The sequence below is a fragment of the Pezoporus flaviventris genome, unplaced genomic scaffold, assembly GCF_033815535.1.
Source record: "Pezoporus flaviventris isolate CSIRO_AGI_PZ_B2104156 unplaced genomic scaffold, CSIRO_AGI_Pfla_v1 ptg000036l, whole genome shotgun sequence".
NCBI lineage: Eukaryota > Metazoa > Chordata > Aves > Psittaciformes > Psittacidae > Pezoporus > Pezoporus flaviventris.
This window is the reverse complement of record NW_026892584.1, coordinates 44,246,827-44,262,065: the sequence shown is the minus strand read 5'-3', so window position 1 is coordinate 44,262,065 and position 15,239 is coordinate 44,246,827. Positions and strand designations below refer to the sequence as shown.

The 15,239-nt window shown below is 38.9% G+C and overlaps 1 protein-coding gene across 4 annotated transcripts in view; it reads left to right on the top strand.

Moving 5' to 3' along the window:
• Positions 1-15,239, top strand: part of SYNE2 (spectrin repeat containing nuclear envelope protein 2) — a 185,554-nt gene that overhangs the window by 50,196 nt on the left and 120,119 nt on the right. For all 4 annotated transcript variants that reach the window (XM_061464199.1, XM_061464198.1, XM_061464197.1 and 1 more), the window contains 11 exons: positions 92-239; positions 1,908-2,506; positions 3,370-3,549; positions 4,542-4,692; positions 7,233-7,391; positions 8,080-8,241; positions 10,710-10,811; positions 12,065-12,265; positions 13,244-13,409; positions 14,134-14,246; positions 15,002-15,204. In XM_061464199.1, the coding sequence (XP_061320183.1) occupies positions 92-239; positions 1,908-2,506; positions 3,370-3,549; positions 4,542-4,692; positions 7,233-7,391; positions 8,080-8,241; positions 10,710-10,811; positions 12,065-12,265; positions 13,244-13,409; positions 14,134-14,246; positions 15,002-15,204 (2,184 nt within the window). The remainder of the gene's footprint in view (positions 1-91; positions 240-1,907; positions 2,507-3,369; positions 3,550-4,541; positions 4,693-7,232; positions 7,392-8,079; positions 8,242-10,709; positions 10,812-12,064; positions 12,266-13,243; positions 13,410-14,133; positions 14,247-15,001; positions 15,205-15,239) is intronic.

Genomic DNA, 15,239 nt, shown 5'->3' with positions numbered 1-15,239 from the left:
TACATTATCTTTGTGGCTTTTTGTGCTGTAAAATATTGTGTGTCTTTTCTTGTTTGTTTTCACAGTTCATGTTTTGTTACCTTTCTTGTAGAACAAACTCATTAAGGACTGCATTGGAAATTGTTTTGCCAATAGAAAATGAATCCATTCTTCTATGTGAATTAGATCAGCGGATGAAAAAAAAGGACATCCAGCAGTTTAATCTGATGAATAGTGATCTTGCTTATAGGGAACTAAAGGTAAGGGAAAATGCAGAGACCACACCTTAGCCAGAATGTTTTTTAATACATCTAGTAACTGGGGAACTTCATGGGATTTTCACTTGGGAGTTTGGGACCACTTCCCAGATCTTCTAAAGACAGTAACAGCATTTTACTTCCTTTGCTTTAAATGTCATTGCTCCTGTAGAGCCAGACAGGGACCCTCGGTAGGTTCTACTATAAAAACCATGGTCGTGAACATCTTATCTTACTTTCCTTTGATCCAGATTTTGTCTTCCCTCCTGGCTTTTGTATCACTTGAGTTATTTACATAATGTGGTGTTAATCTGTGAGCCAAGCTAAGCTACCTGTGTCATATCTGCTGAGGTGTCTGAGCAAACCTCAGGATGCTTTTGGAAGCTTCATGTATGCAGTAACTTGTTCACCTGCTATCAATATCTTATTCTTAGGCTCTGCTCTGTCTATTAGACAGGGTGAATATTCATAGAATCATAGAATGGTTAGGGTTGGAAAGGACCTTAAGATCATCTAGTGCCAATGCCCCTGCCATGGTCAGGGACGCCTCACTCTAGACCGTGCTGCCCAAGGCTCTGTCCAACTTGGCCTTGAGCACCTCCAGGGATGAAGCATTCACAACTTCATTAGGCAACCTGTGCCATTGCCTCACCTCCCTCGCAGTAAAAAACTTCTTCCTTATATCTAATCTAAACTTCCCCTGTTTAAGTTTAAACCTATTATCCCTTGTCCTATTGCTACAGTCCCTGATGAAGAATCCTCTCTGGCATCCCTAAAGGCCCTGTCAGATACTGGAAGGCTGCTATGAGGTCTTCACACAGCTGTCTTTTCCACGCTGAACAGCCCCTGTCTTTTTTTTCAGTCCTCACTCTCATAGACTTATCAAACCAAACTCTTTTTCTGCATAGGAGACTGTTTTTCCATCTGTCTCTTCCCAGTTTCTCAGCCTTACTTCATATGTGAGGTGCTCCAGCTGTCCAGAACTGCAAGTTTGCATTTGTCTGTCCTTGGCTCTCAAGCAAAGCATGGTTTAGGTGTCTCAAGCTGTAGGGCAGCGAGTATGTGCACTCTCTGTCTGAGGTAACTCTTTTTGGCTGGAAGGACCCAGATTTCTTTCCCAGGTCTTAGCACTTTTGGAGTTTCATAACACTGACACACTGCTGTTTGCCTGAGGGCTGTAACCAGGTAGAACGCAGACTTCACCAAGAGATTTTTAAATGCATGTAAGTCTCCTCAAAAAGTATAGCACAAAGAAATTAAAAGTCAGCAGAGTAACATCTATGTGCCTGCCTGTGCTCTGGGTGATCTGCCACTGCAAGAGCCTGCTGGTTTCAGTCTCAGGACTTTCATCATCTTTCTCTCCTTTTAGACTGATTGCTGGAAAGAGGCTTGGGGTTTCTGTCATACTGACCAAATTCCCTGTGTGTAGCGATTTAGCTGTTTCTTTCTTCCTTCCACTGGAGTGTAGATTAGGGAAAAAGGGGTTTTCTTTCTTCACTGCCCTTAATAAAATTAATATAAATAAATACAATAATAACCACCCTAATAACGTAAGTTTAGTGCTTATTTTATTGCTAGTATAATTTATTTTTCAGTCATAAGTTCAGCTTTAATGCAGGATACAGGTTTTCCTTCACTTGCTAACACTGTTGGTCATTCTCTCAATTTTAGGAACTGCAGAGATCCATATTAAATCAGATTGAAGTGTGCAAACAATTGGAACACCTTGATAGTTCAGCAAGAGATGAATTTAATCCAATAGATCTGCAAGCTGCAAGTAAAATTATGATTTACTATCAAAATCAGTTTGAAGAAATGAGCCATAAAATGCAGATCCGTGAGACAGTCCTTAAAGATCTGGAAATTTTCATGGCCTCATTGAGGAAGATTCAGTGTTCCATAAAATGCCTCCCAGATCTCCCAGGTGAGCCTGAAATGCATGGAAAAGCATTGAGAGAGGCTGCACAAGAAGTTTCTCGTATGGCAGAAGAGGCCAAATGTTTGGATGAACGCTTGAAAACAGTTGATATCTCTTTGGAAGATTCTGAATGCGGGAGAAAGACTTGCTGTGAAAACCTTGTTCTGACTTTATCTGAAGAGCTAAATGTGACTTATGATCCCTCAAGGGAGCAGATGCTTACAGACAAAAAAGACTTATACAAGACTTTTTCTGCAAAAAACAGTGAACTCCTTAAAAGCATTCAGGATCTACGTGACAGAATTAATAAAATAGGCTTGAAGGATCCAACAGTTCCAGCTATTCAACAAAGGTGAATTTGTTTTTAAAGCTCTTTCACTTTCATAATTTCAGTGAACTCAGAGAGCCTGTGGCACTTTCACTGAAATCTGAATGTGTGGTGAAGCATCTGTGGAGCTTTGGAAGAAACAGTAAACTTAACATTTTATTTCTTTTGCTATAGCCTAAATAAGGAAGCCTTCTCCGTGTTTTCTTTCAAACTCCTATTTATGTGTTTGTTTGAAGCAGTGTTAATGAAGAAAAAATAGGAGGAGGTTGATTATGATCTTAATTTTGAGTGAGAAAACTGTCAAACAGGGAGATGGGTCTTCTTGCTGAGCACTAATGCACGTGGTCTGAAACTTCGCCTTCTGTTACTTTACCACAACCTGAGAAAGCAATAACATGATCTATGTGTCTCAGATAATGTTATTGGCTGTCAGAGGAGCTTTGTGCAGCCTTGCAAAGGATGAATAAACAACTTAGTACTGTTTATAGGAAGGAAAAAAGTGAGGGGAGAGGGGATGATAAGATGTGACCATTTTTAAGTTATGGAATCCCACACTATGGTATAGCTTCCTTTCTTAGACCATATTTTAAGATAGCCAGAATGTGCTTAAATTTTAATACAAAAGAATTCACTACGTTCATACAGACCCTATTGGTCTCCAGGATTTCTGATTACTTTGTCAAAGGGCTTAGGTCAGCATAACTCATCTGAAGGACCGTGTCAAATTACTTCAAAAACTGAAGATAAATTTAGACTTTCTGTGATGTCATTCAGTATAGTATGTGCAGCTCGAGATGAATTTCTTAGGAAATTTCTATAATTACATTGGGGAAAAATCAGAGGCTTACTTTAATATAAAGCTGTATTTCATTTTTTTCCTAATGAAGGGTAAAATCATTAACAGAATTGGAAGAAGAATTGGCTTGTGCTGCTGTTGAAATGAAACCTATGCAAGAAATTGCTAATAAGCTCCTACAGATCAAAGAGGAAAAAGCAGAGGAAGCCAATGAACTGTGCAGAGTTACAGAGAGATTATGGGAGGATACAAAATTCTTGCTTGCTGAATGGTAAGGAGAAAGGCTACATCTTAAAGTAGAATTGTACAAGTAAGAAGTTTGCTTGTAAAATGAAACAGCAAAAAAGCCTTAGACCATACTTTAAAGTAAATGAAATACTGGTACAGTAGCAAATGTTACTGTTAAGATGCTAGAACTGTCATAAAGCAAAGAATTGTACATGGAAGTTTGCATCCAGTGCTCCTGAACGTTACATATTTTAAAGACATCACAGTCTCATCATTTAGCAGGTATGTAGTGGTATGTTGGACTTAGTTGGTACCCAAAATAAAAACCTGGCTGCTGCAGGGAATGATGTGCTTTCTGTATTTGCTGTGAATTTCATGCCAGCACATTCAAAAAGAAAAGTCAAACTGAAGCAAACGAAAGAAGAGAGCTGGAAAAACAGTCTCTTATTCAGGAAAAGACTAAAGGAGCTTGGTTTGATAAGTCTGTGAGAGTGAGGACTGGGAAAGGCTATGATTGATCACCCAGGGCATCTGTCCTTCTCTTACAGTTTTTAAAGGTGCCTGGAATCTTTGTATGGACTGGCACAGTTCTGCTAATCCTCATGGTTTGCACAGGTGTCAGTAGGAATAATCTGTTTCCATATCCCACTGAAGGCTGGGCTGAGGTGGCATTTCCCACTGCCCAGCACCCAAGCTGCATGTTGTATTCCAGTTTACTGGTGACTGAGCATGCCTTTCATGTGGAGAGTATCGTACAGACAGAACTGCTCAATTCAGATCACAATTAAATGTAAATCAGAAGCATCCAATGGTGAAGGGAATTTTTGATTGCAAAACCTGTCCAAATACCACACCAGGTATCCCATAGTATCGCGGGGTTTATGACTGGTACAATTCATCTCCCTTTTCTCTCTTCCAGATATAGTAATATAAAATCCCCACATGTTTGAATATAGAAGAAGGAAACTGACAAGAGGTTGAGGCTGCTGTTTTATGCTTGGGCCTTAAATAATGCATCTCTTTTATTTTTAATAGCCAGGAGCAGTGTGCAAGGGCTCTGGAGCTCCTGAAGCAATATCAAAGCTGCAAAACTAGTCTGACCAGCATTATCCAGAAACAGGAGATTGTGCTTTCCCAGCAAACGTCTTACATGGGGAAGGAGAATTTGAACAGACTAATAACAAAGGTGAGTTACAAGAACTTACTGAAAAGGAAACAAAAGCCTTTCCTGGGAGCGTTTATATGTAAGTTTGCCCTTGTACACTCAGCCTTCAAGGAGTATGTTAAGACCTTGCTTCCACTTCAGCTTCCAAAATAGATTTAGAGCCCATACCCTGGTTTTGTTTTAAGTTGATGTCTAGTTCTGCATAGTGAGTCTATGTCTTGCTTCATAGATTCGGAAGGATTAAAAACCCACCAACCAACCAGCCAAACCCAAAACAAACACAAAACTCGACAACAAGGGAAAACTACGATCTAGTATGAAAATAAGACAAAATCCTGTTCTACCAAAACTACATGTTGGAATCAGCCATTTTCACCCATACCCATTAGAATATTTATTTTCTACCAAGTTAAACAGCTTATAGTGGGCAGTTTGTAACTATACAAAATTAGTGAATTAATCTATTGCTAAGAAGATGCTTTAAAATGTTGTACCACCAAAAGCTAAAATAATAGGTAATGCAGCTCCTTGTGGCTGCTTTTTTCTCTGCCATCACTGTAGCTTATAACCAAGAATTTAGACCTGTATTATCTCCTTGCTCATGTTGCTGGGTCCCAGGCCGGGCTGTGGGGTTTGTCTGCACTGTCCAGTGCTGTGCAGAAATCTTCAAGCAAGCTGGATCAGGAACAGTAGCAGTAAGGTTATGTCAGCATGGCACATCTGCTCAGAGACTGTGTCATGATAGATCTATCCTGCTTCCCAGGCTGGAGCTTGTGTACCTCACTATATGTCATTGCCACCAGGGACAGCGTGGAGCTTGGCTGGCGTGCTGCCACCTTAGGATGTGGATTAGGAGGCCAAAATGGTTTTGAGTGATTTTACAGTGTTTCCTTGAGCTGCTTACATTTGCAGCATGATTCTCTGCCATCACACTGACTTTGCTGACCAAAATTTGTTGTGGTTAGAAGTCATAACAACATAGTTCAGTATTTCTCCTCTCACTTGTCTTATGTCACAAACCTACTTGGAAGACAGACCTTCTGTATAATAGCCTTGGCCTCTGTCATTAGCATTTGCTGCATGCTGTCTGTGATAGCAGTTCAAACATTTGCAGTAGCTTTTACATTAGCTGAGGAGACTGAATGAGCAGGTATTGCTGGACACCCCCTCAATTTAGTTTACCACCTTTTCAGGCAAAAAATTGGGTAGCTAGCTACATTCTTAGCTAAGTGAATACAATCATTGGACATAATTGTCCTTGGCTAATGGGATTACTGAACAGCAGCATGTCCATTGTGACCATTTTACTGTACAGGTTTCACGTTTCCTGGATGGGTTATATAGTGGGCTGTTCAGATCTGATTTTTAGGCTTTCTCATGAAGCATCACCCATATGAACACTTGCTCTCAGGCAGTGCCTGGGATGGTTAAATTCAAGAAGGAATGTAAGGTTTCTTCCTCCAGGCTTTGGTACGGTGTCTCTGTGTGCCACACTGTTTAGGTGAGACAGAATGAGACTCTGGCATCTCGTATCACTCAGGCGCATCACATCATTTCACCAGTGAGACTTCTGGCATGCCATATCACTCAGGCTCCTGCTGCAGGGGATATTGCCTGCATACCCTGGTCCCTGCTTGTATGAAGACCCCTCTCTCTGGTTGCAGCTCTTCATCCTCGCCCTCAGTTTTGCAATTGCCACTCTCAGAACTGTGGTCTGCAATAGCTGTGGCACAGTACAGGCATGTCCTTGAGGCCTGGTAATTTTTTTATTTATAATTATATAAATAGTAGCAGAGAAGCTCCTCTACTTTGTTCTGATCTGTGAGTGCTGCTCCGCTTATCACAGTGGCTGTAACAGGCTCGTCTCCGTGACTTGAGAGCTTTTAATATCAAGTTGTCTAACACTAGAGGTCAGTGTTTCTTTTCCATCGAGCTTCCATGTTGTTTGTAAACACTGATGTTACAATTAAGCACAAAGAAGCAGTCTAGTGTTTAAATAGAAAGTAGGAAAAAGGGACATACCAGTTTCTGGCAATGGCATATTTGACAGTGCTATATTTAAGTAGGATTTAAGCTTTTTTAAAACAGCAGTTAAAAACCTAGGGATCAGAATGCCAGGTTATATTTTTTTATTAGTTGTAATAGTATCTCAGACAATTTTTATATTATGCATTGTGTATTTCTGTGATTGAGGTTCTGTGTATAGATGTACAGTCCCCTTAGATCTTTCAATTGCAAATTTTAAAGCAAACCATAGTTTTGGCTCTCTTAGTCATACATACATTATCCATAGTTCCCACTCAGCTGCTTTGTAACCAATAACAGAATAATACAGTTTTCTAACAAAGAAATGTTCCTATCAGCATGACAGGGATATAACAATGCAGAATACATTCTTAGTCTCGTTATATATGAAATTCCTGATATAAAAAATAGGTTATTTTTTGTAAGGCTGTTGTTTCTCTAAACTGAAAAGAGCAGTGCATCATTTAAAAATATTTTGCTGAATAAACAGTCATAAGTAAGCATATTCATAAGTATCCATTTGACATTTTTCACAGATTGAAGAGGCAAAAGAGGAATTTAATGATCATGCTGAAGATGTAGACAAAATAAATCAGATCTGCAAAAATCTTCAATTCCAGCTCAATAAAATGAGAAGCTTTGAGGAGTCTCCGTTTGAGAATGAGGCTAACGTTATTGTGGACAGATGGCTGGATGTATGTAAAAAGTAAATTATCAGGGTGGTCTTATCTCTTATGCATTATAGTAATTGATTCTGACATGTGTGTAATATTTGCAATAAATTAAGTGCAGAGATTCTTAAGAGATAAATCCAAGTGTTTACCAGAGCAGAGCTTGTCGAGCGGCTATTGGCGTAACGTTTCTCATCCCTCAGGTAGTTTATATCATGGGTACTCCTTGGCGGTAAATAAATCTAGAAAAGGCAGAAAGGCAATATTTGAGCTTTCTGCATGAATCTGTAAGCTTCCATAACAACTTCTGTGGATTTAGACTTTGGAGACAATCTGGAGAATTACAGTGCTGGTGCTTTTGGTGAGAAATGTTTGCCACTGTCAATCTAAGCAGTGCATCAGTACTGAGATTAGATAGTATTTTCTGAGAGTAGATAAACATACATGAGCAAGGCTCCTTCCTAAACCTGCCCTAAAACTGGCAAGCTGCTGTTGTGATTGGTATGTTTGGTGACATGTGTGGCAGGGATTTAAATATCTTCTCCATGACCAGTTCACTGTGAAGGCATGAGATTTATTTTTTTTCCCTTGCCCCACTTGTTTTTGTGGGTGGTTTCATTTTGCTCTGATTTTATTATGCTGATTTTGCTTTTAGAATATAACTCTCATTTTGAAATCCGTGTGTGTTTTCTGTACATAAATCTCATGGTAGATCAGTGAAAAGACTGAAAACTACTGTGATAATTTGGGAAGAGCTCAGGCTTTGTGGGACAAACTTCTTAGTTTATCTGGCACAATCGACGCTTGGGCACATGCAGAACTTAAGAACGCAGAAGGCCATTGTCTGACTGAAGAGAACCTTACACAGTTGAAGGTAAGTTGAATGGAAATTTTTTATTCTTAACTGGAGTGATATGGACTTTGGACTGTAAACATGCACATCACAGAAATATCAGCACTGCAAAAGCGAGGAAGTTGTAACATTTGCAATTGTATATGCGTAGTTTCACTCAAGATACTGTACAATATATTGGGGTGCGAGTCTTGGAAACATAAATGGAGTATATGTGTACTAAATTGTTTGAAATTAATGCAACACGGCAAATGCTGCTTTAGACTACAGAAACCCTCTCATTCCTTTGTGCTGTACAAACAGCAAAGAAGGCTTGGGAAGCTTGTAGTCTAGAGTACAATGGTGCACGTTTCCTTGTGCCTAGAGAAGAAAGAGAAGAGATTGTGTATAGGGTAGTTGCTAGTTTTCTAGTTAGAAATTGCCTATCAGTGAAGATGCTGGAGCCTCAGAAATGACTGGACAATGCACAGTTCAGGAAGAGGTTGCAGAGATGGCTTATTTGTTCCTGCAATCTTCATTCCGGTGTGCTCTCCAGCAAACATAGTGTGGCCTTAGTAGTGGCTGGCTGCTAAAGGTCTCCAGAGGCTGCATCAGCAGAGCCTGAGCTGCCTATGCCCCTGTTGCACAGACTGTATCTTTAACTCTTGGTATCATGGTGCAGTTGGATGTAAAAACACACACACAAGCTCTGTGCCATTGAAGATCCTCACATACAGGGGTAAATATTTAGATTTCTGGCTTTAGATCCATAACTGACCAGCTATGCCCCTTTGTTGGTATATACTACCTATATGCCAGTATCTACTAAACAAAAATCTTTCCTGCTTGCATAGGGTTGAGACATAAATATATCTCATATGTGCTTGTCTGAAAATATGCATGCATTTTTTTTCTCAGTGTTTACACACTACAAATGCCCTGGTTTTAATTACACTTATTTGCAGCATTTCTGCTACTGTTAGCACAGAGCACAGCTCATTTATTTTAATTTGCAGAGCAGTAAAAAGCCAAGGTCTTCTTTTTATATAGATTTTCTCAATGAGCCAGTAGTATAAACACTGTGCAGAGGTTGATATTTTGTCACATTGTTATTGCCTTTACCATTGTATGGTTGGAATTTACCTGGGGTGGTTCAGGTCCCTGATGGCTCCAGTAAAAATGCACCAGCTGCCAACTGCATTTTAAGAGCCATTTTGTTACCTGGAAACTGCTCAAGCCCAGCATGATGTGACCATGCCCCCAGCACGCCTCTGTTGGTGCTTAGGAAGGGCTGTGCTGGAAGTGGCTGCGATAAGGTTCCTCTGCTGCTCCTTGCGAGAGGATGGCTCTCAGAGGGGAGAAAAGGGCAAGGGAGAGAGAAACCATGTTTCCTATGAGCTACTATAAAAGCAGAATAGAGGAGAGAAAACTGAACTCTATGTGTTGCTATTTTTTTTTTTTTTAATACCTCAGAGCACCTCAGGTTCATGTATCCATTTACTATTATTTCTTTTGTTGTTGATCCTGAAGCATCTCTACATTAATGTTAATTACAAAAAAAAAAACAACCCAGGGTCCTTTGTGACCACTCAACAGAACACTGGTGCTCCTGCTTTCAAGAAGCCTGCCACCAAAGAAAAGAGTAATGAATTATTTGCCTGTATACTTAAAAATAATTTCAGTATAAATAATGTGAGAGAAGTCCTGCTTTCCACTGTAGCAAGTCTGCAAACACAAATGGGAACTCTTTTAAGGGCTGCAGCACATGAGCTGGTTTTGATGATTGCTTGTATAGAGGCTGTAGAAAGAGTACTTTGTCCTGAGGGAGTTTGGAGTACCAGTTTGGGAATATGAGACAACGTGACTATCCTGTTTCGTAAGTTGAACCTGGTATTTTACTTCCACATTACTGGCTTGTTCCAAAGTCCATTCAAAGGTAGAGGTCTTTTCATATACAAAGGATCTACATTAAAAAAGTGCTTAGAGCATGACTTGTATTTTATCGAGTCCCTAGCAAAGTGTATCATCAGGATGCCAGTTCTAGGCTGAAACGTCTAAGAATATCCCTTTTTATTAGTAGCAGCAAAAAATAAATACAAAATTAAAGATTATTTTCTTGCAAATATATTTTGCTTAATATAGAATAAGTTATTCTACAATAAAAATAATATATAATAATAATATAGAATATTATAGAATAAATATTCATAATAATATATTTATATATTATTATAATAATTATATAAATGTAATCATACAATAAAATAATAACTATTGTTAACTTTATGGTAGATTTGCATTAACAACTGCTTTGCCTGCAAAACAGTGTTTCTGACTCTGACACAAAAAGAAGTCTGAATTATTAAAATGAAAATCAGGATATGGATTAGCTGTGAAAGCTCTATATGCCGCATTGCACAATCACAATATAAGCCATGTAATTTTCTAAGAGAAAGATGGAAGTTTAATCTGGGGGAAACACAGTTACCAATGTGTTTTTCCACCTTTAGGCATGCTTACAAGCCCAAGAGGAGAAACTGCAGAAATTTGATAACACAGTGGCTGAGATAGAAGAACTTCTAAATAGTAATGAACCTCCACTGGAGCTACAGGTATGAAGGCACTTTTACAGCTAATACACCAGTACTTCTATTATCATCTTTGCCACAAGCATGTCTTGGTTTGACTTAAATCAAGCCAAAGAGAATTGGAAGCATTTTGTTGGCTATTAGCAGCGACTTTTCATTTGTTGCCTTCCTACAGCTGTTAGAACCAAACCTGTCATTTTAAACACAAAGGCCTCTTTCAGTCCTGCGCCTTTTAGGAACTTAGACATGACCCAACTGTTGTGCAGACCTGCTGAAAGAGGCCAATATGAGTGATATCTGGCTTTTAGCTGTTGGCCAGTAACAGTGGGCCTCATCATCCCTTTGGTGATCCCAGTAACTCAGCATGCTGACTGTTTTAAACTGTACCTTTATCTGGATACGGCATAAGGTAGCTTGGTAGCATGTAGCTATTTGCATAGAGTGGTGTTTTCCTGTGATGTTTTCCTTTGGGATATTATAAGGAAATCTACATCTTTTTGTGTTAACTTCACACAGCAAAGAATAAATTTATTCTCCACTGCTTGAGACCACGTTAGCCTACGTTTATCCTGTACCAGTTCCCTAAACACATGATTCCAGTGTCCGTCAGATGCACCTTGAGCTTGACCTGGTTTGCCTATTTGTGTTTATCCTCAGCAAGCAGTGAACTCAGAGGAGATTCACTGGGTAAAGTGATCTAAGGAGCTTAGGAAAGGACTCGGCAACCTTGTACCATGCACACTGCTCCTTGAGAGCACCAGATGCCCTTGAGTTGCTGTCTCTTGCAAATCTGCGCAAGCCTTAAGGACAAGGTTAAGGACCTATTGTTCCTTGTGACTGGTCTGAGCCAGAGCTCCCCGCCTTTCTGCTCTCCTTGCCTGTTGTTTGGATCAGCATGGGGAATTTCCCCTAGTGGGATCACTGCAGGGAGGTGTGTTACAGGGAGAGCTGGCACCCTCTTTTTCATGGTAGCCAAAGTGCAGGTAAGGCCGTCATCCACCTGAGGGTAGACTGACAAATAAATTTGTTAGTAAAGCAGCACCAGTAAATGACATCACAAATAAAGATGAAATCAGCCATGCTAGGAAGAACAGGGCTTAAATACTATTATTTTTCAATTTGTGGAGTGGGAGAGAAAGAAACTGAAACAAGCTGTGATTGAAATATCTGGATTTCAGGTAATTTTATTGCTTTTTAAGTCTGTCATGGAGTTCAGTAATATTCTAGGACATCAATCTGCTATGGTTTCTTAACTATGTTTTGTTTTCAATTTTAAGGTCATCAGATCATCTGTTGTGCAAAAAATGGAGCTAATAAAAGAGCTCTTGTCAACGAAGAGGGGGACCAGCGAACTCAGCTTGAATACAGCAGAACTAAAAGGAGACCTTGATTTGGCCAAGACACAGATTGGAATGACTGAATCTCTTTTAAAAGCTTTATCTCCTTCTGACACCTTAGAGATCTTTACTAAGTTAGAGGTAGCGTGCCACAAATTATGCATCTTTTATAATTTTGTTCATTATTTCTCTCCTGGGCAAGACTTCATAAGTGTTTCTCCTATGTATGTTGTAAAGTGCTAGAATAATTCAGGTGAAGAGCCTGGCTTGAATATTTTCTTAAGCTGCCAGAAGCATGAAAGAAGGCCTGTTTTCACTAGATGTTATCAGATGTAGTTAGTTAATCCTTGCAGCTATTGCAAAGAGTTAGTGATGGGCATGACAACAGTGTACTATCGACTGTAGGTTGAAGCAGTAGGGGGGGTACTAGGTTATATCTTTTCCAAGACTGGGTAACACACAGAGGTTTTCTTTGTGCAAGGGAAGCTCCCAGTAGACAATTTGAGCCAACTTTTCATACTCTTTGCAGCAGGGATAGAGGTGAATAAAGCTACTTCTTGATTAGAGCTTGAAGGCTGGCAAGATTTAAGCCTTCTGTTGAGGAGTGGATTATGCACATTCTGAGCATCAGACTGCTAGTGTTTGGGGCCGTGAAATCACAGGCATTGGAAGAAAGATGCTTTTTAAAGCTCCCTCCAAGTTGTTTTTCAACCCACAGGGACTTGACCTACAGAGAAAGGCATTTAGGGGTAGAATAATACCTGTGGCAGCTAAGGCATTATAGTTTCTAAATATTATATTCTCTGGAACATACTATATTACTGTGAACGTCACAAACCTATTTTGTGTGATGCCAAAATGTTCAAGGGTGACTATATGTGTGATTATGTATGCATACAGATGTATACATACTGCTCAAGGAGAGTTTAGTGCTTGTATTTACCTATTTGATTGCCTTATTAATTCAGTATACTTTCAGAAATTATTTTGGCACATAGACAGGACTAAATCCTTTTGCAAAACCCCGGTTGGTACGACAGCAGCTCTGTACAGGGAACTTCTGCTTGCACTTCAGCATTTTTTTTGTAACAGTTGTCCTTTTTTTTTTTTTATATTCAGGAGATACACCAGAAAATTCTGCAGCAAGAACACTATGTGACATTACTCCAAGAAGAGACAGATTGTCCTGATGTGGATGAATTAAATAAGCAGCTTAAATGTGTCACTGATTTATTTAATAAGAAGAAACATGTGTTTCAAGATCACTTTATTGGTGTTCTGAACCGTAAGCAAACATATTTCACATTTACATAGGTTTATAGGTTTGTATTGACCGTCATAATCTCTTAAAGGTTATACAATTAATTTATTCTTGGCTTGGTGTCTGAAACTGCTTCAATAGCTCAAACAGCTTCAGGGTTCTGAACAAGATAAAGATTTGGATAAAAATGGCTTTTGATTCCAAAAAACCACTCAGTCTGAATCAAAGTATTTTGTTTCTTATTTTCACATGTAATAAAATAGGTAAATATAAATATAATTCAGGAAAATATGTCAGAACATTACCTGAAAAAAATACAAAAATCAAAATATTTTCATTTTTTCCAGTCATTTTTTACTTAAACTTAGTTATGAGAATGAATAACATTATTAGGTAATTTTTAGTTTTATACAGATACAGGGTTGTGCAGGTGTAGAATTAGGCCCAAAGGTAGTCTCATCTTCAGATAGTTTTTGAGTGATATTTATTTGTGTGGAAATGCTAAGAGTTGCCAGTAGGCAAACTTGGGACGGACACTGTCCCTCGCAAATGAACAGTTATGTTTATTGCCAATTAAAAAAAAGTATGAGCTACAGCATTTTTTGTCACGAGTCCTAGTGTGCAAAGCAACCTTTGACAGTAGCACTGACAAATGTAATTCCATATTGTCTGAAATCTTCATGTTAAATAGGATTTTCTTTTACACAATACAGTTAATGAAGAAAATTGGAATGTATGCTTTTTTCAGGTCAATGCAAGAATTTTAATGACTGGTTCAGCAGCACTCAGCTGTCTTTGAAGGACTGCTTTGACCCCTTGGAAACAAAACCGATACTGGAAGACAGACTGCAGAGGCTAAAGGTAAAGTATTAAAATGTTCAAATTTCTAAAGTTGACTGTACTCTGTTTTATTTTTTACACAGCAGACTGTTCTTGGGAGCAAATTCATCTACAGTAGTTTTGTAACTTGAGGCTGAAAGAACATTTCTTGTAACTTAAAGCATTATGTCAGTAAGTAGATTGAAAATAAACTATTTCAAAATGGAGTATCAGTGTTCATGTTCAGACATAGCTGGGCAAGTGAGAGACAGGACAGTAGTTAGTGAAAGTCAATGGACCAAGTACTTCAGTGTGCAAAGATGCAGAAAATCAAATAGGGGAGAGTAAAATGAAATTCTGACTCCCATTTGACTCAAATATGAAAAAATTGCATTCACTTTTCTGTGTCCAGATTTTCACTCTAAGTCAGACAGAATCAACAGAAAAGAGGGAAAGTCACAACATCTGTGAGCAGCAATCACACTTAAGCAGCAGCAAAAGACATAGTGATGCCAGTGCTAGATATGAATGCTGCTTGCCTATTTCTTCTCTGTGTATTTGTACTGTAGAGAGGAAAATCGAAGTCATCTGCCTCCCTTTCTCCTTATTTTGCAAACAGCAACTTTTCCATTTACAAGTGGAATCGTCAGCAAACTGTCAAATAACATATATTCTGTTTCAGGGACTGGAAGGAAATATTATGGAGATAACAGGAATTGAAAAACTCTTGTAACATAAGTATCTATTATACAACAGAAAATTTGACAGATGCATCTTGTGTTTATTCTCTTATTCAGCACTTCCTAACATCGGAAGGTAAAGACAGAGATATCCAAGAGGTTAAAACTTTGTTGAATAAAGTGAAGCATTACTTGCCCAAAGCAAGCATTAACCACCTTAACAGCCGTGTAAGAGATCAAGAAGCAGAACTACAAAGATTGATCTCCAGATGTCAGAAACGGGCAAAGGAACTTGGTGCTTCTCTCCAGAAGCTCAGTAGGTAGGGAACTCATGTAGTTTCTGACATTTTAATCA